General features: G+C 42.8%; 1 protein-coding gene across 1 annotated transcript in view; it reads right to left on the bottom strand.

Moving 5' to 3' along the window:
- RBMS3 (RNA binding motif single stranded interacting protein 3) overlaps positions 1-13648 on the bottom strand; it is a 678871-nt gene extending 665223 nt beyond the window's left edge. The window contains exons 1-2 of the mRNA XM_072330500.1: positions 13523-13648; positions 12788-12978 (exon numbers count right to left, since the gene is read on the bottom strand). Of these exons, the coding sequence (XP_072186601.1) occupies positions 12788-12967 (180 nt within the window). The 5' untranslated portion in view covers positions 12968-12978; positions 13523-13648. The remainder of the gene's footprint in view (positions 1-12787; positions 12979-13522) is intronic.
- Positions 13649-27868: the final 14220 nt, after the last annotated feature.

Genomic DNA, 27868 nt, shown 5'->3' with positions numbered 1-27868 from the left:
AAAACACACACAACCAGAAGAACATCTATCCCGCTCCATTTTGCCTGTTAAACTGTTTCTGCCAATAGGACTCTCACTGTCATCGAGGCTCCTCACAGAGAAGAGGTGTGCGCAAACACAAGAGGACTAATGCTCAGGTTAGAGAGAACAGCCGCCCAGCCTGTCCATCACACTCACCTCTATTCACACCATAATTGCTGAGCTCTCCGGAAAGCTGATGAGACCCATCATGATCTCAGAGCACTAGTTATCCCCTACTGAATCATTTTTGAAATTGGTAAATAATACAGCTAATATAAGAGGGGCGAATGTCAGACCATTACACTCAGAGGCCCCACTCTCACCGGGTGCAAGCAGCTAAGATGCATGCAACCTGCTGCTGCTCCACTATTGCTGCCATCCTGCCTACGATGCTCTTGTCCACACTGCCCTGCATCCACCCCACAGGCTGTGCCCTCCTGGCACTTCCCTCTGCCCCTCATTCCTTTTTCCCTATGGAAAACGTGCTGGCAGCCTCCTGCCCTCAGTGGAAGCTGCAGTCAGGCGCAGAGCTGCGGTGGCACAGCACAGCTCAGCCTCAGCCCACAGCTCGCCTCCCCTGCCTGGTTCCACTCGCTGGAGTTTGCCAGTGCCCCCCCTCCGTAATCACACCTCCTACTATTCTGAAGACTATTTTGTGGGAAAGCTGAACATATTTGCTGGCTCACTGGCCCCTAGCGCACTGACTGCTCATTCAGTAACATTCACACAAGACTGGAAAAGACTTGTCATCCTCTTACTATCTGGCACTCTGTTACTAGCTTACTACTGTTTCCCTCTGCAGTACGGGTCCAAATTGGATGTCAGACACAGAAAAATGCCAGCAAAAAGCCCTGGTTTGCAGTCAGTAACCAGTCACCGGACGCAGTCCAAAACCAGACACACGCTGGCACATTATCGTTAGCACAATGTTTGCCATGAACAAGCCCTTTTCCATTCATCTGCTTGCCAGAAAAAGGATGGGGGGGGGGGGGAGGGGGTGGGAAACAGGGTGATTACAACACTTCAAAATAATTTCAAGGTGCTAACATCCTATAGAGCTAGTCAAACGTTTGAGCAGGTACTGAGACAGACAGACCTTCTTGCTTCTGTAGCCAGAAGCAAATTTTCAGAGATTCTACAACCCCCATGTAATTACTTTCTGGTTGCCTAAATATCCAGGTAAGGAAGGAAGGGATTAGGTTCAGATGCCCACCTACCAAGCTCAACCATCGCCATGGCCGGGTTGTGGCATTAGTGGACCCTCCTCGGCTCAGCAGAGCCACAGTGAATACCTGAGGCATTCCTGCAAGTGGTTGACCTGACAGCTGAAATCATCACCCAGCTGCCACCAGGAGCAACACAGGTAGGGCAAAGGTGAGCAACCCAACACACGTGCTTTCAGTTGATATGGTAAACAACTGACATACAGTAATTTTAAAGGGGTTGGACACGCTGCAGCAATTATCAAAAGGCTGACACTCAGCTGAAAGAGCTGGCAGTTGGAAGTTATGCCCTAGCACAAAAGACAAAAAAATAAAAATGAAAGCAAAATGTGACTGAACTGTTGTCTTGCATGTTCATATTTCGTTGACAAATACATTTCTAGGTATGAGAATTTGGCCCTTTCTTAAGCGTCACCATCGGCAGCTGATGAAAACACAACCTGGATCTCCGACAGTGTGTCATTCGTCCATCTGATACACAAGTGAGATGACAAAGCAACCTGCTCTCATACATCTATTTGCAGGTTAACACCACAGTGCAACTTTTGACACTGTCATGCAACCTTTCACATGGCAAAAAAAGAGACTACTTGGAACCTGAGATATTTCACTGTAATGAAATAGCTCTTTAAATGTATCGTCCTAAAACAGTGCAATTTTGCTGATGGCTATCATTTTAAAATATGTTTTAGTTTTAAGGTGCTTCAAACCCTTGTCCAGCTATTACGCTGGCACTTTATGTGAACTATCAATCACTAACAGCTGGTCTAGGTTAGATACAGCCTTTTAGGATCTCACTTTCACAGCACACTTTCTTTAGTGAGCTCCAAGACTAGATAAAGTAGGAAATACAATTGTACACCATTAAAATATTACACCTTGTACCACAGATATACACGAGTCTACGAGTCTCATTGTAGCAGCAATGTGATACGCAGAAAGAAAGAGCAAGGTCTGATTCTGCAAGCGTGCACGACTGTGAGACTGCAAGAGTAATTTTTATTTATGGTTGCATTCGTTTTATACAATTGTCAGGCAATTCACAACAGTTTTTGGAGTCCAAGCGTATCTGAAATTTTTGCATGCAATGCAGAGCAATGTCACAAAGGACTGAAGATCTACAGTATCTCCCCCTCCATGGAAAAGTAATTCCTGATACCAAACAAAATCTCATCAGGAGGGTTCCTGTATTTTGTTTGGAAAAGAGCAAGATTTGGACTATGCATGCTCAATAAATCTGTTATTTTAACAGACTTGTCATGCATAAATTTACTTTAAATTGCAACCTGTCTGCATTCCTTCCTTCCTTCTCCAGATGTGAAAAGCATTCACAAAATTAAACTAGGCTAAACAGTTCTCTTCCTACCTTGAGGAGCTTAACACACAGAAGTGAGTTTCAATTTCCCATTCATGCTATAGCACGCCCTTCTGTTAGGTGTGTAAATTCGAGAATCCTTTATACTGCTACACCTCTGCCAAGGGACGTGACTACATTCACCTGATCCTACTAATCCACGTTCCTCCAGATCATTTTTAACAATCTGCACCTCCCCTACTCCCTCCTCTGCAGCTTCTACCCCAAACAAGTTTAACCCAGCCAAAGTAAACTATCTGTGGTTATCTACTTGTCATGACTCTGGTCTCCTCCAGTTATTACTATCAGATAGGAACATATAAATAAGAAGGCCTCATACTACCATCAGAGGTAATGCCTATAAGGAGCCTGATACCCTGATCTCAGCACTACAAAGGCATCTCTTCCCGTGACAAGGGAGGGTTGGACATAAGGGATCTTTAAGGTCCCTTCCTACCCAAGCCATTCTATAACATGCACAAACACCTGAAAAACTCAGACTAGTATTACTGAATGCCATCTTTTCAGGCACTTTAATTGTAAGTGTAGACAATACAGGCATTGCAGGTAGCCTTGAAGTTCCAAGAAAAGAGCCATAGTCTGTGGGGTACACAGCCTGTCACGAGGCTGTAGGGCTAACTCTAAAGCAATAGTTATAAATACAACTGTATTGCTGGCTAAATACAAGGAAGATCTTAATCACTATTCTGCATGCAATAACACAAAAGGAAGCAGCTATAAAACACTGCCTAAAGAAAGTAGTTGGTGGTTCTTACAAAGAGGCAGCACACACACAGCACAGACTGAACCTGACAGAAAAGTTAGAGTCTCGTTCCTGCACAAAGCATTTCCCAGCACTGTTGATTCCAGTTCAAATGTAGACCTGGCTGATTATCTCATGACAGTCCTGTGGTACAACCCTTCTTGTAAAGGCTCCCTGAGCCATATTGACCTTGATTGGCTCTGACGTTCTACCTCCACATGGCTTCTCTTAGAATTGATTCATCATTTATCTATCTTCTGCAGGGAGTGCGTCCCCTTGGCATGTTCTGAAAGTAGCATGTTCCAGTCCCCATTCAGAGATCTAAGGGGGCTCTGCTTTGTATAAAACCACAGTAGCAGGTGACAGTGGATGTCCATCATGTTGATCACCTTCTGATTGCGGAAGGCAGTAAGGTCACGTCTAGGATCAAAGTCAGAACCTTTGTTATCAACTTGATGGCCTTGGTCAGTACAGTTTTCCTTCACATTAAGCTTTCTGGTTTCCTTCCTTCTCCCTCTGGAAAAACATTCAGGGCTCATTCCAAACTCAAGTGTTCTCTGGTTAAATGAAAATTTCCCCAAGCGCACAACAGGTAGACTTTAACTGCACACCCTTAAGTGACTACAGAACATCTCTGGATGCCCGTCTTTGAGGTCACGCCAGCAAGCTCACCATTTCCCTGCATCCACCCTAACAGCTATCTAATAATGGTGTGTGATTTCCTGCATCACACTGCACATGCGTGAATGTCAATGATGGTGAGGGTGGTGGCAGCTCTGCTTAAGGCAGAAGTCAGTTTATCACTTGGAAATCTCAGCATGTCTCCCTGATGCAGTAAAGCTGAAACACGCTTCCAGTTATAAATCAGTTCAAGCAGACATGCACACATGCTTCTTGTTCCTTGAAACTGAACTGATCTTCCAGAAATCAGTTACCAGATAAGGGAAAGTTTAGTCTAAGAGCAAATCATACGAGAGCCACGGGAGAAATAAGACCCAGAAGGGAAAAAAAAAAAAGTTGTTTCAGTTGTAAGATCTTTGGGGATATCCTTTCTAGCTTCTCAGATCTCAAACTCAACTAACCTAAATATGATTGCATCTGTTGGCTTTAGAAAGGACTCACTATTGTCTTTTATTAGATAGAAAGGAATAGGTGGGAGGGAGGGAGTCGATTAATTATTAAAGTGGCTTTCACGTACTTTGTAAGTCTGCGTGTCCTCAAAGAACACTCAACAAAGTTAACAAGGCTAACCAGGGCACTGTGTAATGTCTGGGAAGCCTAGATATGCATGTTGTGCACTCCACGAGATTCTGTTCTGTGCTTCCTGAACTCCACATGGACCCAATACACACTTCATAAAGTTCTTTCGTCTTGGAATATAAACCTTACAAACTCCTTCCTCCCAGTCCTACTAAGAAGTTGCTGTTTTTAATTAGCTTTCCAGCAAGGACTTCCTTTCTGCTCTCCATGTCACTCCATTTCACTCTTAATTTGCCTGAAGAGTAGAAGTTCCTTGCATCCTATCCCCACACAACATGCTCTCTTGCCTATCTGTGAGGACTTGCAGGAATCCTTCCTGCATTATGTCTGATTCACACAGCAAATACCTCAAGGCATTAACACGCTTTTCAAATTCTCAGCAAAGCACAATGCATATCTATTATATCACGGCTAATTTCATACCACTACTAAATACAATAGCTATGGCAATTGTAGCTGTAGCTATTGCCCCTTTAAATCTCCTTCCACAAAGACTTTACTGGAGTATATCAGTTCAGATCCAAAAAGAGGATTCTCCCAATGGGCTCCTGGCAATAGGAGGCATAGTTAGTAATAACCTCAGTAAGATCACAGTCATTAGTCAGTATTGAAGAAGAGGTGTCAGTGGTGCTTGAGGCACTTGTTGGAATCAATTAACATAGAATCTGGGTTAAAGGAACAGGCACAGGTGCCAAACCATTTTATTTTCCCTTGCCAGTCAGTGATAACAGCACTTCACGGGAGGTTTAAAGCTACATTTGGAAATACACACTTTATCTCCCAGCTGTATTTGCAGTTGATAACATCACTTCGACCAACTTGAGCAGAATATTTTTGGGGAAAGAATAAATTCTGGAACTATAGGTCAAGGTGTTCAAAAGAACAACCCCTGAAACCAGAGAACAGGAATACAAAAAACTTTGGGGGCTTGAGTATGTCGTTTTTATTAACCCAATACTTGCTTTTCTGTTAAGGAAACCATTTCCACTCTGCTTCTGTAACAAGATTGGTCTTCCCTTAATCGAATGCATAATGAAAATAACAGCTGTATTTAAACACATGGCAGAAGCCATTAGGCATGGAAGAATTACTCTTTTTTTCTAGTAAATCGTGGCTGTCTAACAAATTTTATACATGACACTCCTCATCTACACTGTAAGCCAAATTGAGTCTTGTTTTATCCTAGTTAAGATGCATCAGTTCCTATAGTTTCTGGAACAATTCATGTTCCTCTTATAGCTGGGTAAATGAAACAGAACGGACGGAAGAGAATTCCAGAGCCACAGAGAAAGGATGAGGAGTGAAGAAGGAAAGAAAGGAACAATTATAGGATACTTAATATTTGTAATATATTTCCAGTCTGCCCTTTTTTCTTTCACATGTTTAAACATCACTTTAGTGCTCAATCTGAGCAAAGCCTTCACGGAAATATTACTAGTATTGTTGATGTTATTTCTTCCTGCCTACAGTTGCAGTCCCATTCTCTTTACTATTTGGGTATTTTCTGAGAAGTGGGTTGTTAGAACCTAATAATTCTTCTGAGACTGTGCAAATGTTATGCTCTTACTGGGTAATTACTACTGGCAGCTAATCAGTACAGAGAGCCACCTAGCACAAGCTGCTGGGAAATAATCCCAGTCATGATGCGAGTGGCATGGCTACAGCCAGGCAGAGAACAACCAGATACAGAACCAAATAAAACTGAACCAGTCCACACATCTGTAGCAGCACCTCACTTTGCAGACAGGTAAACTTAATGTCAGAACAGTGAGAATTACTGCAGCATGACACAGCGAGCCTTAGCACAGATGGAGGTGGCCTAAAAACACTGACAGCATCAAGCAAAACCCTGGGAATAGCATGCACCAACAAGGGTATTGTTCTTTTCCAGCCTCATTGATTATCCATTGTTTGAAGGCCCAGATTTGTTACAGGCTGGCACTCAACTCTTGGACAGGAGTTGCTGTGAACACTGGCCTTTAGAGAACACGCTCTACATAAGTGAGAAGGATATGCCGTTTGCTGGCCTGTACGGGCTCTCGTGTGCAGTCCTGAATAGGGCTGCTTTCCAGTCACAGGCACATACCACTACATCTGAGTCAAAGCAGTGTCCCTGCAGCTCAAGAGCAGATAACAATGCCCTTTTCAATGCTGCATCTTCCCAAGCAGGAATCCTCACAGCCCTCCTGCAGCCAAGATGAAATTTGCCTTTAGCCAGAGAGCCTGTCCTCAGCAAACAACATTTGTGGCTCCGTTTCTGATGACTCAAGAGTGTTGTTTAGCTCCCACCCATGAAGTTCATTGTTTACGTCCCTGGATTTGTTACACAATCCACTACATATGCACTTCATTTTGTAGTAACTATAAGTAGCATTTACTTTTCATAAAATCTCAGCACTAGAATGAACAATTCCACATTTAGCCCAGGACCCTTTCAGAGCGTGATCAGCTTTTCAAGCTTCATCCACTTATTGATCAGTTGGTTGAGAAATTTAAATAGCTGTTTGCTCTTTGCCAAAACATTTCTCATGCAATTTATTTAAGAGGGGAACTACTTCAAATAGTGTATTATACTTTCAGAAGTCTCAGTGCCATTGAAGACTTTCTAGAATCGTTCGCATGCAACTATGTTGTTTTAATGCGGACGCTGGCAAAGCACAGAAGGCGGCTCCTTCGTCTCCATCTTTATGCTCTGATGTAAACCTGTGCTGGACTTCATTCTCCAGATTCCAACTTTCCAATATGTCATCTCAAAATGAATATATATTTAAATGCATTATTTATTTTACCTGAGGTAATAGTAGGTCCTATAGCAGTTAAGGTCATTCTGAGAATTCAAGATAAAAATTAACTTTGGAGCTACAAAAACTATGAGGCCTAATTCCCAATATCTCTTCTCCTTCTAGACTCAATGATGTCTAATCAAATTAGCAATTTATTAGTCTTGCCTTCAGTTGAGATGTTAACAGTTGTGGTTTTCTCTCTCTTTCTATTCTTCTCACCTCCTCTCATCTGCTTATTTCTGCAATAAAGGTAGAAGCCTAGGTTCATCTGAGGATTCTCTCACTAGAAGGCAAGAGAAGTGTTAGAGGCAGAGTACATCAAATACATGGAAATGCAGAAGTAGACCTGCGTGCAAAGCAAGGCTCTCAGCTCATAGCAAATTGCCTCTTTTGATTTTTTTAATCCAAAAATTTTTAAACTTTCCTCAGAGCAGATGGCCCCTGGGCCCTGCTCACCGAAACCTGCTGATGGTACAGCTAAGAGCTCTGCTGCCTGCAGCAGCAGAACAAAGGATCAGACTCCCTTTCAGAGGCAAGTGTCAGGCGCTGCGGCCCTGGGTACCATTCCAGGCAAATGCAGCCAGGACCTTCCCCACACTGCCACACATTAGAGTCTGCCCTACAACCATGACGTGGGACTCTGTGCAATACAGCCCCAAATACGAGGTACTCAGGATAGTCTGTGGCCTTGGGACAGATCCACCACCCAGGCAGCCACCAGGCACTGGAAACACTGGAAGGTGGTGATGCTGGCACTGAATAAGCTTTTCTTCAGACCATTTTATCAGGAAGACATTGAACTACACAATACAAATCAATATGAATATCATAGATCCCGCCAGCTTAAGAATGAAGAAGACACTTAAAAGTGGACATGAAGCAGTCAGAATTGATGTTGTTGGGTGCTTCTTTAGCAGTGAGTTAGACAAAAAGTTCCCCAGCACTGCCCACACTTTAAAAACTGGAATTTCTGTCTGACATCCAACTCTCAGAATATCAGCAGCCACAAGTAAAGTTTTCTCCCATCTCCAAGTCATTAGAGTTTGTCTGTGATGCTGGTGGCCTGACCTTGGCTCTTCACATCTGCTTTCCATCTTGGCAGGACCATAACCTGTGATGCACCTGGCAAAAGGTCTTCAGTGCTTGCACACTCCCACTAGTACAAGACATTTCAATTTAAAGAGTTATCAAGAGAAGCTACTGATATCAGCAACTGGTAGTATTGTCTCCACTTCCTTTGTCCTACCTACCCCATGCTGGTCCCCCTTATCCAGTACTGACTTCAGCATCAGCTTTTGGTTTTTAATTCCAGGTTGTTCAGTGGGTGGGTCCCAGGTTATCTGAAAGAACATCTAGATCTCCAGGAAAACAGCAGTTGAGAACTGCTCCCAGCAGTGGAACTGCCTGCCTGCAGTGACAGAAGCAAGTCTGACCTGTAACTGGAACGACCTCCCCACAGCACTAAACTTCCTACCACCAGCTCCAAGCAGGAATCATATTTCTTAGGCCTTCTTAGGAAAACACTTAGCTACGTATTGCTTTTCAAACCAAATTACATACGTTAAGAGATGTTATTAAAAAAGATTTCACTCCAAAGATCCTTTCACTCTTCCTGGCCTCCTGTTTGTGAAAGATAACCACTTCATCAGTGATGGCAGCAACCCTGCAAATTCACTAGCAGAAGGCTTTCAGATGCTGACAATCAGCTCTGTGGCAGAACACATGTGCAGCAGAGTAGAATTCCCAAGTCAATACCAAATGCTTTTCCCCAAAGCACTCAGCTCTTCCCCTCCAGAAGCTCACACCTGGGTACCACTCACAGCGATGTCACGGAAGAGCATTCTGGGAAGTGCTGCACAAACAAGCCCACAAAACACTTCAGAACCCTTATATCAAACACTGGCAAATCGTTTATGAACTAGAAAACAATGTACCAAGCCCAGATAGGCTTGTTTCTGCAGTAACCTTGGCGCGCTCGTTTCCATGTAAATACACAGAAGGTTCTTCACCTTGGAGATATTTCACATGGGTCTGTACATCTGGAATGTAGGCATAACGTGAAAGCTCTGGGAGAGCTTTTAAATCATTTGTGCTAAATGTTCTGTGCAAACCTCAGGTATCCTGAGTTTTGTGGGTTTTTGGTTTTTGTTTTTCAGTGGAAAACAAAATAAAATGCTTAAATCGGGGTGTGCAAAGCTGCATGAGCAAATCCATACCTAGGCAGAACTTCTGGAGGACTTGGGAAGATGAAAACACTGCAACACTGGCTGTTGAAAGTCCCAAGGCAAAGTACCAGCCCTGGGAAAACTCTCATCCCAGTGCCAGCTGTAGCACATTACCTGAACCCAGCAGCTCGTTATTCCTGCAGACAACTCCTGCAGCACTCCCTACACACACCCCTTCTAAGACAGAACTGCTCTCCTGCTGTGTCACTGAGGAAGAAGTCGGCGTGACGCTCTGTGTGGGGTTACACCTATGTCCTTCTGATTCAAATAACAGAAAGCATCGTAGCAGCGTTGAAAAACATTCTCCCATGTGTTTTGGTTTAATAGAAAAAAATAAAAATTGATACTCGTATTGCCTTCTAAATCTTGCCTTCTATAGTTTCTGCTTAATTTTTCCCATCTAAATGTGCTTTAAAGCGCTAAGTACTGTATACTCAATATAGTATAAAAGCCAACTTTCACCATATCTCTACTCAGACATTGCTCAGAGGTGGCTTCAACACAGAAAGCTGGGTGGGAGGTAACCTCGGACTTCCCCCAACAAAGCACTGAAGCACACTCTTAAGCATGGCAGCATCCGAGCTGAAGATAGTGGAATATATTTCAAGTAACGTATATGTTTCAGAATTTTATTGATGTTCAAAGACAAGTGAAAAACAAACACATGACAGAGGAAAAAAAGAGAAAAGACAAAAAAAAAAACCACAAAAAAACCCCAAGTATCAATAGAAATGATGGTACAGCATTATCTTCTATTGAAATTCCACAGAACTAAGAATATGCTTAGTTAATCCTGCAATGTTCTTTTTGGAGGTAGTGAGTGACAAAAAGTAGCTTTATTAGAGTATAAACTGACCCACTTCCACTTAGGTGGAAGCAAACTCTTTTCACCTCCGCTGACAATGAAGCCGAATGATAAAACACGAGGCTCTTCGTAATTCAAGAACGATCCTAAAAAGCACATCCTGCCAGTAGAATCACGAGATTCTGTGAGATCTTAGTAGTTAGGAATTTGGAAGGATACATGCCAGAAAAATCAAGTTCTCTTGTTCTTTACAGTTTCCACATAGAGTGCTCACACTCCTAAAACGTATCAGCGTGCTCAACACATTTGTTTAAGGGGCAAAAATAGAACGGTACTGTTGTTCCAATCCATTTAGAAAGCTCTTAGAGGACGTTCCCAGCAAACTGGGGGTTTTGTTTTGTGCCTGCAGATTTTTTTCCAAAGTAGGGTTGGATTTTACTACCGCTTCAATGGGTTTTCCCCTTTTCATCGTGTTTCTAGTGCCACTATTTCACTAGATATCCAAAATACTTTTGCACTAACAAGAAGCACTGGTTGTCCCGCAACAGTACCTACAAAAGACATGTATATTGAGGTTTGAAATCTCACAGTACTTCCCAAACCATACAAGCTAAAGTCATCGCAAGCCTTTTGGCAACAGCAAGCCTGGAGAAGCTGATATCCAATTTAAAATAATAAAAATTGAATTTATCACAGTACTTTGCATGGCTACAGCCAGGGGAAAAAAATGGTAGCCCTTCTGTTTCTACATCCAAAATATTCTGGCAAATACAGAACGAAGCAGCGGAAAGCTGTTAATTACAACGTTGCAATGGGCTAATTAGTCATACCATCGATAATCAGCCTTCCCCGGCACTCATTCACCTTCAGCCACGCGTCCTTTGCCTTCCTCATGTCCACAACGGGTAAAGCATCACACAGACCCCGTGGCACAGCCGAAAGTAACTATGGAGCGCAGCTTTCTGCTGATGGCAGAAATGCTCCTTGTGCCGGCACAACCAACCCATGTGAACGGCAACCGTGGCTCTCCGTTGCAATTATTTTGAAGTAATGCATTCTACATTCCATCAAGTAACGCAACGCGAGGCGAGAGATCCTAGAAACAGCCACACACAATCCACTCCGCTGCGTACAGTAACATGCAGTCACGTCAGAATGAAATATTCATAACTCACGGGAGATGGAATTCTGCATTCATCTGCCACCATACACAAACCACGGGGTATCGCTGGAAAAACGAAACCCTTGGATCCTCCCTATCGAGCTGTGCAGGCCCCGTTCAGACCATCAGGCTCTGATATTCCCTCGTAATTAAAACAATAGGATGGATTCGATCAAACTGAAAACGGTGGAACTGTACGAGGCAAACGGCACAAAGCAGGGCTCTTCGGTGACAGACACCGGGTTTCCCAAAGCCCTTCTGCGTTTCTCACGCTGATTTCAACTCCCCACACGCAAATACGCGGTCTGACAGAGTTGTTGCATTCATTTATTGCACTGCCGTTCCGCATTCCTTCGCCGCGTCCCCGTCCTCCTACCCATCCGCAACAAAACCAAACTATAGTAAAACTAGTTTAAGACCCGCGGCTCGAAGGCGGCAGATGGCAACGTTTCTCCGTCTCGCCTTCTCTCTGGGCTCGGCACCTACACGCGGTGTCCATCAGCCAACCGCTCGGCTGCCGCTCACGCCCCGCCGTTCCCATCGCGGCAAGCACACCCCGCTCCTCGCGGCAGCGCCCGCACCGCGACTCCGACAGCCCCGCGCTCAGCCCCGCACGCCGGGGACAACTAGCGGAAATGAAGCCGGTGCCCGCAGACAAAAGCGCGCACCGCCGCCACGATCTCAATGGCAACCTCCCTCCGTGCCGCCCTCCCGACTTTTCCTTCGCCGGGAGACGTTCCCCGCACCGAGCGCTGCGGGCTGACCCATTTCCCGCCGAACTCCGCCACCCGAGGCTCGCAATGACACAGCAGGGCCGGAGGGCGGCCCGGCGGGCTCCCTCCTTCCCGCAAGGTGAGCGGCCCCCGCCGCCGCCCGACCCGCGGGGAGGACCCTCCGGCGCTGCCCCCCGCGAGCGAGGCAAACTTTAGCGGCGGCGGCTCCCGGCCGGAACAATGCCCGCCGCCCCGGCCCCGCGCCTCCCCGCCCCGCTGTCCTCATGCAACCTCCGCCGCCGGCCCCCCGCCTCCCTCCGCCGCCGCCGCCGCCGCGCTCACAAAGGGCGGCGCGGGGCCGCCCGAGGCGGCGCGGCCGGGGCCGGGCGGAGGCGGCAGCGGTGGGGCCCGTCGCCCCCGCCCGCCCGACCCGGAGAGCGCGGACGGGCGAGCGCGGAGCGGAGCGGTGCGGACGTACCTTTTTGTCCTCTTTGTCGCTGCTGTGCCGCCGCTCCGGGTGGCCGCTGTCGGCGGCGGGGGCCGGCTCGGCGGGCTGCCCATCGCGGTGGTGCGGGCGCTGGTGCGGGCAGCCGCCAGCCCCCGCCGCCGGGGGGATGGGCTCCGGGCACGGAGAAACTCCCTTAACATCCATCTCCATCTTCCAGTTCACTGTATTGCGAGACAAAAGCAGGCGAACACTTTCCACCACCCCGCGTCTTTCTTTGGCGTTCCCCGCTCTCTTTTCCTCTCTGCTTTCTCTCGCTCCGTTCCTCCCCGCCCGCCTTCCCCCTCAGGAGGCCGTGGCACGCATGGCTCCGGCCGCACCGCGATTCTCCTCGCGATCCTCCCGACTTTTGTATCCAGTCTATGTGTGTGTGTGCGCGCGTGTGTCCTTGGCGCGGTGGCCTTCAGCCGCCCCTACTCGACGAACGCGGACGAAGCCGCTCTCCGCCGCGGAGCCCCAACTCGCGGCCCCGGGCGGTTACGGGGTTATCAGCGCCGTCCGTGTCCCGGGCCCGGAGGAGCCCCGCGGCCCTTTGAACAAAGTTGAACGGAGGAGCGGAGGCCGGGCGAGGGGGCGCGGGAGGCCGCGGGGCTCGGCCCGGGGAGGCTGACAATAACCCGCTAATGTCAAGTAAAAGTTAAACCTCCCCTTCGTCCCCTCCCCCCAGCCCAGGCAAGCGCAATACAGCAAAGCGAAGCGGTTTCAGACCTGAGCGCGGTGCTGGCGGCGAGCAGAGGCGAGCATTGACCCGGGTGTTGCCTTTATTTTATTTTCCCCTCGCCTCCCCCCAGCACCACCCGCCCTGCAGATGGGGGCTCCGAGCTGCTGGCGGCGGCCGGAGCTGCTGCGCGGGGCTGGAGCTCCCTCTGCTCAGGCTGCCGGCGCCACGCAGCACTGCACAGCGAGAGCAGAGCGAGGAGGGAAACGGAGCCAATTCCGGCAGGGAAGCTACGAGCAGGACCCGCCACCGGCCCTCCGGCTTGCTCCGCAAAAAACACAGCCCGAAAAATCGCTGGCGAGCTCCTAAATGGATCGCGTGCCCGAGGTTACCTCATTCCCCGTGTCTTCCTTCTCAGACCGAAGTTGCACGGCGCGTGGAAAATGCAACCTCTTATTAAGAGCGTTTTACACCAAACCCGTGGTAACCGAAATGCTTTTGCCCGAGCTGGGGCACAGCAGTCCCCTTCTCACAGGTCTCAAGTTACACCGAGGGAGGTTCAGGTTGGGTGTTATTAAGTCATTTTCTTCTTCAAATGAGCGGTAGAGCAGCGTGGCGCAGGCTGCCCAGGAACGTGGTAGTCACCACAGTTCCGTGTGGATGTGGAACTGAGGGACGTGGCCAGTGGGCATTGTGGGGATGGATCAGTGCTTGGATTTCATTACCTTAGAGGTTTTTGCTAACTTTAATGAATGGCAAGCACAAACCTGACCATTTCCCTGTCAGGACAACCTCAGGTGTCTTCACTTCTAAATATAACACTATATAGTCCTGATAAACAGCTGCTTTGGAAAGTAACTGGAAACCTTTCTGGAGAGTCTACAGCTGTGAGTGCCCCGCCCATGGAGGAGTTCAAGGCCAGGCTGGATGGGGCCCTGCACAGCCTGATCTAATGATGGCAATTGTGCTCCAACAGGAGGTTTGGAACCTGATAACCCTTAAGGTCCTTCCCAACCTGGGCCATTCTCTGATTCCGAGTACACACGCAATCTATACCTGACTCATCTGATATATATACTGAGCTCTCCAGGAGGCACTCTTTGCTCTACGGAGGCTCTGGGCCACTCCCTCAGAGCTGATCAGTATTCCCAGGTGTTGCAGGACGCCTTGCATTCTTTCTCTTGGGTTCTGTTGTTTCCCAGCAGAACTGTTACTGTGGGAACCTGAACGGTTGCACCTGAGCGGCTGTAACTATATACAAGGGCACAAGGCAAGAGCTAATCTCACAATGGAAATAAAAATATTTGTTATGCATCTGCATCTTAAAAACATACATCTCTGAAGATCCTTTTGCGTTATTCTTAAAGCAAAACAAATATTTGTGGGTCTTACCGTCTTCACTAATGCCTCATTGCAAATATGAAGTATTTTTCTCAAACTATGAGCATCAGTGTCTAAAACTGAGGTAAGTAATAAGACAATCAAGCCATAAATACTGAAATTCATAATCAAATACCTTATGCTACTTACAGTCATTTATTTATAATCATTTAAAGATTTGGGGGTAGAAAGATTTAAACATCCTGCCTTATGACAAAGATGACGCTGCAGAATTGGCTAATGCAAATTGGGAACACATGTAGGTAGCAAATTACCCAGCTCCAGTTGGTCCATGCAGTCACCTGCTCCCTCCAAACAACAGGGCCAACTACACGCACAGGAAACAACAGTCTGGGCTTGGGAGCTTTTCTAGCTTGGCTCAATGTACTCCCAGTAGCACAGGTTGGAAAATGATGATGTGGAAGTAAAAATACAAATATTCATTCACAGGCTGCAACACGCTCTTACAAGATTACTGATAAAGGACATAGGAACCTTCTCGTGGCGGGTAATATTAAATCATTCCCTTAGAAAATAACAACTGCCAATCTACCATCTTCAGATCTGTAGAGTAAAATTCAAAGCAAAACCAAGCCATCTAAAAATAGAGAGAAGCTAACCCAAATATAAACATTTCCCCACGTGTTATGAAGCTTACTGAAGCTGGACATTGGCAGGAAACCAAAGAAAACTAATTCCAAAGGTGGGGGCCCTTGATTCCAAAAGCTCTGCTTCTAATCCTAGGAATTTTAACCCCCAACACCAGCAGAAGCTTCTTAGATGTTTGGAGCATGTGTGATCATGCATAAAAAGAGAAGGGCAGGTTTTAGAGTAAATGAAAGTCGGCACAAAGATCTGCACTTGGCACTGCAAATAAAACTTTTTTATTTCCTTCTTGCTTTCTTTCTCCTTTCTCTTCTGTTACAAGAGAAGGCTTAGCATGTCCCTGCAAAAAATAAAATCATTAAAAATAATTAAACCAATACAACTGTGTTCCCAGCTGTTCTCCACAAAGACCAGGTTTCTGACCAGCTGCTGTTATTTATTGGATTGCAGGATAATCCTAAGTAGAACATGTTTCTCCAGGCTGTAAGAAAAGTCTAAAAAGTCATCTCAAATTTCCATGAGAGGAACAATAGTCTTCAGAAAAACATACTTTGGGATACAAACAGAAACTCCCATAAACTGGGCACACTGGAAATCTACACCAGCAGGCTGGGGAGGTAAGAAAAATGACCTCCTTCCAGTCTTCTCTGTTGTCTTTCTGACAAGTATTGGGTTCCTCAGATCCAAGCAGAAGGAAGTCAAGTTTTGACCTGTGTTATTTGGGTAAGCATAGAGAGAAGAGTGTACTACAGACCCTAGAAATGCCGCAAGCCAGACAGCTGAGCAGTTCATCATTATTGTGTAATGGTGAGTTTTCAGTAGCTTCAGCTAACTTAGTATGAATGTCGAACTCAAATCCTAAGTCTATAGAATAATGTTGGAATCTCCAGTGGATGAATGGCAAACCAGAGTCCTGTGTCAACTCTCCTCCGGAAGACGATGTGTTGAGAAGCAGAAACTAAGGAGTCTCACTGGAGGGTAAGTCAATCCACACCAGCAAGGCTGCATTCATAAGATAACAATATCACGTTGAATGCTTTTCAGATATATCAACAGTGTGAAGAAAAGTCAGCACGGATACTTTGCTCTTATTCACTGTGGCAAAACAGCACACAGTTTAGATTCTACTCTGGAATAACAAAGCATATTACAGCATTCAGACTGTCTATTACCACACACAACAGTTATTAAGAGTTTTGGAGCCCAGACCTATCGCTCATTTTTCAAGAGAAATGACATTAAAATACTGCTGATGAAATCAATACTACAATTCATTAGCACATGCTTCATGCTCCTGCATATTTTGCAGCTGTGGGCTGCGCTATAAAACAGGTGTAGGTGACTGAAAAGATTCAAGACACACTGATGTTTTAAAATGGACAGCTTTTCAAGAACAACTGCTTTCTTTGTGTCTCAAAACAATGAAAAATTGTGAGTGATGAGGCTGTTAATTGAATTACAGCCCCACCTATCAGAATGATGTGATGGAAAGGGGTAAAGATTTCTTCTCCTATAACCAAGTTTTATTTTTGCTTTCTTATTCTTGGTTATGATCAGATGGTGATACACTACAAGGTGCCAGCCATGTGACAAGGAATTCCTCTGTAGTCCTAATGAGTAAGGCTAGAAATGGTAGGAAGTTGTACACAAAGGATTTGTCTAAGATCACAAAGTAGTTCAGCAGCAGATGAGAAAACATCGATGCCCTTTCCGAGGTCTCTTCTTTTGGTCATTTGTCACTTGTTTCATTTAAAATTTGTCACTTTCCTATGAGCAGATTTGAAATAACTGCTCGTAAACTAACTAACTAATTTACTGATGTTTATTCACATAGCAGTTCTCGTTCAAAGATATTTTCAAGTCTTTTTCAAGCACGTATTTATGTTAATATGTACAAACTGTAAATGTTGTGTGTAAAACATACAGCAATGGCTATTAGAACTTAAAAGGACAGATGTAAACTTCACAATAAAAGCACCTACCACTGTACAAGAGATTCAGCCTTTGGCTTTCCAATGCTTCACATATCTGTTAGTTTAGGATTCACCTGCCCGCTATATTCAGCATTTGAATAATTTTGACCTTTTAGGAACCTTAGACAATTCGCACCAAAGGTTTCCTGTTGTCAGTGCAAGCTCCTTGGGGCCTCACTCACTACCGTATCTGTCAAATTGCATTCCAAGCTATTTCACTTCTTGCTTCAGAGTTGCAAACATAGTTGCCTTCACATGAAGACTCTGACCTTATCGATAATTCCCTCTGTACTATACATTTCAAAGTGGCTGACACAGATGTTCATTGAGTCATTTTCCCACCCATCAATCTCTATTTCTGTTCTCTGTTTCTGTTCTCTAAGGTGCTTTGCTGCAAATATGCAAATCTGGGGGCTCCCGAAGCTTTTGAGATCTATCTGTGCAGGTATTTTCTGTCTCAGTACGTCTATAATTGTATGTGCTTAGTAACGCTATCCTAAAAGGATTCTGTTGCATGGAGATGTAAAGATGTGCTGTGATTATTCTGAAAAAGGAAAAGCTGAAAATACTGTTTGAATTCCACCATTCTTTGCACGGTCTGATATGAAAATTGATACATTACAAACTGCGTTTTGAAAAGTATCTTGCCTTCTAGCTTTCCACCCACAAATTTGATAATATCGATTCTCCCCTGCATTCTAACATTCTCACTCACAAGTACCGAAGACACAAAGAATAAATACACAACTCCAGACTTGAGTGACATTTTTCAGCCTATTAAAGACTTATCTTCGTCCCTTTTTTTGGGGGGGGGGAAAAATTCCACAGCCCTCCGGAGGTCTCCTGATCTCCTTTTCTAGAAAGCCATCAAAACAGAATGTATAAGCTTCGTGATTTTTAAACAAGAACACAGCTCCTTGCAGTTCATACTCCATATAATTGACAAATAAAACCATTCCAGCCATAGCCAGAATGTTTCATTCCAAGAGTGCAATGGGTGTGAGAAGAATAGCCTGGTTTGAGCACAGAAGTAGGTCTTCTGCAGTGTGAAAGGGCTTTATTTTGCTCCAAACTGCTGCGTGAGGTGAAAGAAGCAGCAACTGTTTCTGCTGACTTTTCAGCAAGTTGGCCTGAGCTCACTGTTGGTCAAGACACCTCCAGGTGAGACAGAAAGCCTCACTCAGCTGGCCCAAGAGAGAAACAGGAGAGTAGCACTGCCATACAGAAGTATGTTCCACACAGCCTCAGAACATCTGCATTGCGCTGGGTGATGCTGCAATCTTCTCAGTTCCTGTGGAAGCCTGGAACTTTGCCAGTTTGAATAATTTCATTGAGTTTTCAGTTGTTTGAAAAGGAGAACATCAACTGAGCTCACTTATTTTAGAAACTGGGGAAGAAGGTCGTTTATCACTATAATAATATAGAAGCAAAAGGGAGATGCGCTTAAACGAGGGAAAAATAAATGGTCATTATTTCTTCATGGAGGTGAAATCAACGCTGACTAATCCTTCGGGAGTAAAGGCATGAGAATACTCTGCAAGGGATACTACATCCAGAGGCAGGCAGAGGTTGGTGTGGATGGACTGGGCCACCGGAGTTCAGAATCTCATTAAATGGGGCAGACATTACAAGGACTAGTCCTTGATGTTGGTGTTTGGGTTGGCCTTCAGCTTTTATGCTTTACCAGCTGATCTGAAGCACACACGCAACATGCAGCTCTGCTGCATAAAGTGCTGAGATTTCTGTTGGAATTAGTTCCAGACTTTTAGTTTTCCATGCTATGAAGTGTCTCTACATTATATTTCTAATATTTGGGTCCTAGAAAAACAGCCTTAGAGCTGGAACACACCAGGATCTAAGGAGAATGTCCAGAGCACTTAGGTTTTTAGTTCCAACCACCCCTTTCTTCCCAATTATGTCCCTTATAGCAGAGAGATTCATAAGAGATTCATACTTGCTTAATGTGCAAGTAACATTTTATTATTGTTGTTATTATTATTTCTTTTCTTTTTTGTGGTGGTAGTGGTAGACTGCATGTATTTATAGTTTGCTCTGAAAGTAATGCCTCCTATTTATTTCCATGGAAGCTACAACAAAGAGCACAATAACACTATCTGATAGAACAAACTCTCAGCTACATGACACTGTTTTTCCACAGTCACCACCATTAGCTACACATTTTCACCAGTAGTGAACAAGAGCCCACATGCTGTGCTCATAAAAATCTGCAGCAGTGGAGGTGACCCACTGCTGAATTATACCACCCACTACCTATCTCACTGTGCTCACATCCACTGTTTGGTCTCCATGAACATTCAGCAAGCCCCTGTGAATCTCATTGGGTGCCATGTTTTCTACGTGGAGGAATTCAACGACACACCTTTGCTTCATCCACACTTCTGTGTCTGGTGCTGTTTTATTGGACTGTCCCTCTGTTGCCATGTGCACAACTGTCACACAGCAACAAAATGAAATAGAATATTGTTGGGAAGGTTCACCCTCTACTACCATACCACCACCATCTGCCTCTGATGTATTGGGGCAACATAATAAAATAAAAGGCATTGCTTTCAGAGCAGCCCTCGTACAAATGTACAATATGTGCAAATAGCTATGAACCGGGGTAATGAATTTTGTTTAAAACTGCCAAAACTGAAGTCTGGAGAATTTTCTTGATTATGAAAATATATGAGTAATCTATGTGGTAGCATCTGTGTAAACAATATGCACAAAAAGACTTTCTTAAAACGTTCCTGATTTTACTTTTTAAATTAATGCATGCTGCTCAGTTTGACTTCTTCCAGTTCCTACTCATTCTGTGGCCCTGCTGAGATACGCCCCAGTCTCTTCGTGTTCCTTCTTTAGATTAGAAATACATTCAAATTCACCAAATTTCAAATATAAAAAAGTAAGCATGCTTCAATGTAAAGGAAAAAAGTATGCATAAAGCATAAATAAGACAAAATGCAATACATTACACCTTCTTAAGACTAAAACCTTATAACAACCATGTACATGATTAATTATTCTTCTATCTGACTGTTGGGACCTTAGTTTACTCTCAAAGTTTTGTCCACTGTAATCTTAATTTGCAAGTGGCTGAACTCACTGAGTTAGACCGTATTTGTTTAAACAGTATAAATAAAACATTTTAATTAATCTTTAGGACAGAGTCTGACTTAGTTATCTCTGCCTAAAATAAACCTCAATACAACAAGGACAAGGTGGAATCAAGAACTGAAAGTTTCTGAACTTTCCCATTCCAAAATAATTTTAAATCCCATAAATGATTTCAATGTGTGTCCATTTTTGAGCTACCGATGTCTTGTTAACAATAAAGGTCACATTTTCGTTACTTCAGGTTTTGCAACATTCTGTAAAGGGAAAAAAAAAAAAAAAAAAAGTGCAGAAATTTAAAAGAAACATTTGCTGAGCGGGGACAACATAGATTTTCCAAAGGCAACATGCAAATTATATTCTTGTTTAATTTCTCTACTCACAACCGTAGTTAAGAACAGACGTATGGACAACTGCTTATGAAGCAAATTAATGTAGACACATGCGAAAACCATAAGAGGCAAAAACCCAGGAAACTGATGAAAGTGAAAACCCTGCAAATGGTATTCTGATTTTGAATGGCACACTCAAGATAGATGAAAGATCAATGCACGAAAGGACAGTCTTTTGTTCCTTGGAAGAATGGGTTATTGTACTATTTGTATTTCTTGGATGCTATCACTGGGTACTACACTCGTAAAATACAATGGAAGGCACATCCCTGCCCCAAGGAGTGTACAGTCCGAAAGCCAATGGAATGGTGTCCAGTAACTTCAAAATTAGCAGGATTAGATCCCAAACTAGACAAACATACTGTAATAGCAATGCCTGACAACTTATTAGCAATAGGGCAGCAAAAAAAACAACATTCAGCCTAACAATTCAAAGACCAGATGTGTTGATGACAGATTAAAAATAAACAGACATGGTAATGGATATGAAGAAAATAAACTGAAGTTGCAAGGAAAATGTTTTGATTAAGAAGCCGATGTTCTCAGGTCAACTCTGCTGTCAACAGAGTATGACACTTAACGGTCTCAAAATGCATTCAGGGCTAAACTTCAACTTTGTGAATGCAAATCACTGGTGTGTGCGGTTGTTTATCACTGTCACTTGTACAAGCAAATGATAGAATTTACATCGGTAAAAGCCCATTTGTGCTTAGTTTGTATTCAGTTAGCACATGCAGCTGAGGTTTGTATGCATATCTGTGTTTTTTATCGTTTGCTTGCTGAAAAAGCAGTGCTCAAAATTGTACCTGGAAAAGCAGATATCGTATTTTGGAAATCTGGTTTTGAGTAGTGCTCAGCAAAAGAAAACAACCCAATCTAATCTATTGCCATCAACAACACCAAACTAAGATAATATAACTTAATATCAAACAAGGTACCAAACATCACGGAGATCTCAGCATGTGTCTGCCTGCTTCCTTTCTCATGCCTTTTAATTGACAGTGAAGTCATTCATAATTTTGACAGTCAATATGTGGTCAGTTAAGTTATTGTTTCTTTGCTACAAGTAAACGCAGTTCTTAACTCAGTACTTCTGTTTGATCCTCGGATGAAGACTCGTATCATGTCTGTTCTTTACAATGGTGACTATTGCATAACCAGAATTAAAATTCCTGCTTCAGAACAAGCGTGAGTCTGACTTAACTAAAGTCTCTCTATGTCATCTTCAGCATCAAGTGAGGTCCTTCACTGAGTCCTGCATCAGCGCAGTTCCAGCCGTTCCAGCTAGGACTGGGATACTTACGATGGAAGCCACTGGGTTGTCCCTTTTTACCTTTAAACTATACTACATCATTGCTTATTGCACATTTGTGCTTGATGGAATATTTTAGAGAAAGCTAGAGGAACATTTTTTGGAGTGAACAATTTAATTCTGAAACATGAGATCCAAATGCCAGGGGAAAAAAAAAACTGGGCTGCTAAACTGTCATTGCCCTTCTGGGCAGTTTAACTTTTGCACTCAACTCGAAGAAACAATATTATCCCTCATACAGTAAATCACATTCACTCGTAGTCTATGATCTTATCTGTTCAGCTATTCAGCACATTTTGTATGAAGAGAACAATTCAGAGACCAACAGCAATCCGAGAGATTGTATTTTTACTACTTCATCAACAGCTTAATCCATTCTCAACCTCCAAAAGATACTTTCCTTTGATCTACCTGTACCTGGCCCATTTGAAATCTGGTTTCCAGAGTTTAAATGCTGGTCCTCTTGAGCCAGCATGTGAAATCTGAGCCCTCATATCCTCCTGGGTACATGTGAAGGTATTCAGAATTCAAGCCCTGAGCGGTAATATCTCTTAAATTACCTTGTGTTCTCATGAAAGTCAGTTCACAGCTCAACATATGATAAACAGTGCTCCACTGAAGCAGAATTTAGCACACTTAAAAACAGAATGCAAGTCTGAGAGCTAGAGGGTATGTTCCTGAAGACATAGTCTACTTGAATTGATCTAGTGAACATTTCCAGTGAGGTAAGAGCTTTGTCTGGAAGGCAGTCAAAAAACTAAGCAGCTATAATTAGAGATAAAGCAGCTGTATATTAACCTAAGCAGACCTGGTACTGAGAAAACCCATATCTTCTTCAAACCAAGCAACAGCAAGACTCCTGCTGTTTGTGATGATATTATTATACTGGTGTCTCACAATAACAAAAGTATTTTACAGAGAAAAAAAAAAAAAAAAAGTATTTTGTTTGCTTTCTATGAAATCAATTTCCATTTCTATTACTTTCTAATAAGAATCATTACATTTTACATATTTTACTATGTTTATACAGATTTTATAAGCATGGCAGGTTACCCATTCCGCTAACCCTACACTAAGCGCACTGGAACAATTACTTGAGTGTTTACTTTATTAGGCAATTCCCTTCTGTCTTTTCCAAAGGAAATTACAAGAATATTAGGAACTGACATCCTAGATAAGACCAATAGGCCTCCTACTCTAATGCCATGACAGCGCCCAGTGCCAAATGCTCTTCAAAAGAAAATAAATTGCTCAAAGTATTGAATAAATATGCAATAACTAGTCCGTGCTACACGTTTCCTCTTAACTCTCATCACACTGTCATTAATTTATGCCAAAAATACCAAATTTTATCTACTGTTTGAAGAACATTTCATACCATTACTGCTGTAACTGTTCCCTTTGCTCATATAAGGGTGTAATATTCAAGAATCTGTTAAGATTTTTTTCAGAATCCAAGATAAGCTGCAACAAAACAAATGTAAGTCAGTAAACATCACCTTTTCAAACAATACAGCTAAAGGCTTGGAGTTGTTTACTTATTCATTTTGATTTTTATGGCTGCATCTTCCAGTGCGGTGCCAACGATCAGATGAAAGTTCTAAATAATCTCATGATTCTACACCTTTGGCATCTAATGGCTGATTTTGATTTATTTTTTTTACATGTCACAACAACATTGATTCCTACTAAAGAAACCTGTATCCAGTGACATAACTCAGAGAGATAGAAGCACTAAATATGTACAAGCAGATTGTATTGTCTTTCAGTCACTCTTTCTGAACAACATAACTTCAAGAATGCCAAGTTGAGAAGCTTCTTATGTTTAGCAAATAATACATTTCAAGTACACCTGCAGAATGCACTAAAGCAAAGAGCACAAGAAAACGTTAAAGCTAATCTCCATGTTTTGTTAACAACTCACTTAGAAAGTCCTGTGTAGGAGCTCATTTTAGCACAAAGGTATGCATCTGTATATACAGCACATGCATATATAAAGCATATATTTCCATATTATACAGACACATGTACACCCACATATGAGAAGGCAGAGAAGTTAGATGGCAAACCAAAATGTCTCTTATTCTTAGCCCTGTCCGTGCTGCCATACCTGAGAATGCACTAGAAAAGCATTCACTAGCAAGAAACCCTGTGGCACTGGGAAACAGTAATACTCCTCCCTCCAGCCCTCTTTGAAAATAAAAAATAAAAAGAGTCTTTATGAGTGGAAATTGGAAAATTCCCTTGAAAGACAAAGGAGAATTGAAAGAAGTCTCAAGGGAAAAGAAAGGAATCAAACATTGATTGCCATAACAATTCTAAAGTGCTGGAAAAAAAATAACCTGAGCAGAAATGCACTAATTGGTATAGCTGATTGTGGGCAAGTATTAAAAGAATAGGAAGCTGATTCAGAGAGCCAATATTAAGTTTAATTGAATCGGATAGGGCAGGACGGCTGAAGAACAAGTCTGTGATTCATGAGTAGCAGACAGGGGAGATGTAAACTGAAAGACTGTGGGACCATCTTGGCCATAGATGCTCTCAAGCAGAAATTCAGAAAAACTGGAAAGTTAAAATCACAGATTTTTATTTTACTAAAAGCAAATATACAGGTATATTGGAGGATATCTTTTAGATTGTTGGACCAGTTCTGCATAACTAGTTTAGAATGTATAACTTGTCATAGCAAAAAGAATTCGTAATAATTCCTTGAGATGAAATTTCATGGCTCAGGTTTTCCAGTAATGCAAGACAGGATGCTGATTTAGAACTGGCACATATCTTAAGAGGTTTGGGGGGGAAATTCTCCTTAATAAATTCTTTTTCAAATGTGAAAACTTGAATTTTTGTCACAGCAACCAACTCAACTGTGCTCTTTAAAATACAGCCCTTGTTATCTCACTAACACTTGACTAGAAAGATTTTGTCTTCTGAAGACAACATAAAAGAATGGGAAGTAGAGATAAAATTAATAAAAGACTTTACAGCGAATGTTGGTGGTTCAATGAGTGAAATCCATGTCCTTCAGAAGGAATTTTATTTATATTAATAAATACTTCCTTTACCCTGAGAAAATGAAAAACCACCATCACCACCACAACAACAGCAAAAAAAAACAGATCCCAAAACAAAATAGTTCAAAGAGGAGCAAAGTTTTAAAAACTCTCAAAATCCATGAATTTCACTTGGATAAAGAGTTTCCTCTTGATGTTCATTGGTTCAGTAGAATTTTGGTTTTATTTCTCACGGCTTAGCAGCTCTAATAATCGGGAAGCATTCATCATCGTTTGCCATGCTGAAAACTTGGCAGTTGTATGATAGCTCAAAGTTTTAGGAAAAATAACTTATCCTGTCTGCAAAAGATAACAAAGCCGCCAAGCTAAAAGAAATCCACATCTTTTGTTTAAACTGACTTATAATTACATATTAAAAAAACTCATAAAGCTGATCCTAGATTTTTTTTGCAAGATCTGAGAGAAACTGACCTAACACAATATCCAAAGGAATTCAGGTGGATTTGATTTTCAGAGACATCAGATACTTAAAGTGAAATCTTGTAGAGTTTCAGTGGAAGGCTTCAGAAGGAAGTAAATATGATCCAGCTTTTGAAACTTCCAACTACCAAAGGATGATGTAGCTATCTGTAAACAAATGGTTATTCATTAGCTATCATGTCTAAGAGATAAAGATTGCTTGGGATTTATGAGCAAAGTCACCTCATTTCTCTTAGTCTTGGCAACGACTCAGTTTTCACAGCTGGAATGGAGTTTCTCTGTGTTCCACAGATCTTGATACCAAATTTATCACTTGGACGCTTGGTTTTTTTTCTTAATTCTAAGAAACGGTGGTCATGAGATGCTGTGTATGGGGGGAATATTTACCAAAGCAAAGCATTATGTACACAGTGAAACTGACAACAAAACGTTCCTCTCTATTTCTTTTTTAAAAATCATTTACCATTTTATATGGAAGTAAATGTCAGTGTTATTTAGAATAACAGTAGTTCACAAAAGGGGAAAGTCAATAACTAAAATATATAATGCTTGCATAATTGTGCAGTTAGTGCTGCTGTACCAAAGCAAACTCCCCAATGTGCACCTAGACATCCAAAGATTGTAAGAGTGCCACATGGTGTGTGGGAGCACATCAGTTCTTCTCTGCAGGCCTCTATCAAACTGGGCAATGTAACTGAATGACCAGAGAGAAATTTGCTGTGTCTGTCCTCAATCCCGGCAAATTTCTCATCACTGAGCTATGCTTTGAGCATACACATATGTCCCTGTCTTTTATGCTCTGTGACTTTGAATATGTTTCGAATGTCCTCTTTCCTTGGATGTTTTGATTTAGCTTTCCTCTTCAGAGACATGTGATGATAGAAATGCAACATGTGTAGGCTCTGAGAGTATCCTGAGAATGACCAACTCATACCATGTTTCAGTGAAAAACTTGTTATTCTGAACTGATGACAAAAGTATGTGTTATGCATAAAAGCATAAAGGAAAGAAGAAGAAAAGGCTATGCTTGGACAGTCAGTGCAACTTTCTAACTTTTTAAAAGTAATATAACCAGAGTTACATCAAATGGATGTACTCTCAGTTGAGTTTTTGGGTGCCCAGAAGAGACATCTGACACACGGTGTGGAAAAGTACCAGAGTGGTGCAAAGCTGTCACCCCTCTATGTATCACACACAAGAGACAAATGAGACAAGCATTCTATCTGGCCTACAGAATTACTTGCTAACAAGAGGAAAGGCAGAACTCAAAAATGCTAAGCTCTAGGGGCACTCAAAGCTAAATATTTAGCTGCCATTTTCCAAGAAGTCCTACACTTGTGAGATCTCCAGTTCTTTCAGACTTAAGATTCCGTGCTGGCCTTCCCAGTCAAATAACTCCTTTCTGACATCCAGTCTGCTTCCACTCCTCTCTTTTAGTTTTATATTTTATTCTATTAGTTTTATATTTTAATTTCACTACTTCCCCAGAATTTACATCTCTTGGTTAACAATTTTAGTTACTCTCTTTTCTCTGCTTAATGGTTGTTCCCAGCCTTGTAATACTTTTGGCTCCAACTCCTCCTTCTCCACTTAGGTAGTTTTCTTCTTATTGCTGTGGCATCAGCAGGGGTTCTTTGACACTAAAAGAGAGATAATCTCTCGCTACAGCTCTGCACCCCATATTACAATAGTTGCCCAAGAGGAGGAACTGCATGGTGTTCCACTCGTTAGTCCAAGAAAGAAGGATATACAGTGCAGAGGAAACTCTGGAGAAGACAGGTGACAAACCTTAACGGCTGGAAGCTGAAATTTCAGTGAATTATAAATAAAAGCCAACTGCAGGCAGATTTCCATAGGATAGCTCGTGCCAAATTTAGGCCACTGCTCCACAACATGGAGATAATAGCTTCCTAGGTAATCGTAAACATTTTTCACAGGGCAAAAATATTTTCCTATAAACCTACTGGGAGGCATAAATGAACTGCTTGCTTAAGGTTACCAAAACAAGTAGAGAACAATATGCGTATCAGCCCGAGGCAGACATCTGCCATAAGAAACTTCAGCCTGAGTACTTAAAATTCAGCAAAATTGTACTATATCTGAAGGCGCTTTATACTGGAAA

The sequence above is a fragment of the Excalfactoria chinensis genome, chromosome 2, assembly GCF_039878825.1.
Source record: "Excalfactoria chinensis isolate bCotChi1 chromosome 2, bCotChi1.hap2, whole genome shotgun sequence".
Lineage (NCBI taxonomy): Eukaryota > Metazoa > Chordata > Aves > Galliformes > Phasianidae > Excalfactoria > Excalfactoria chinensis.
The sequence above is the reverse complement of the archived record's forward strand: the minus strand, read 5'-3'. Positions and strand labels throughout refer to the sequence as shown.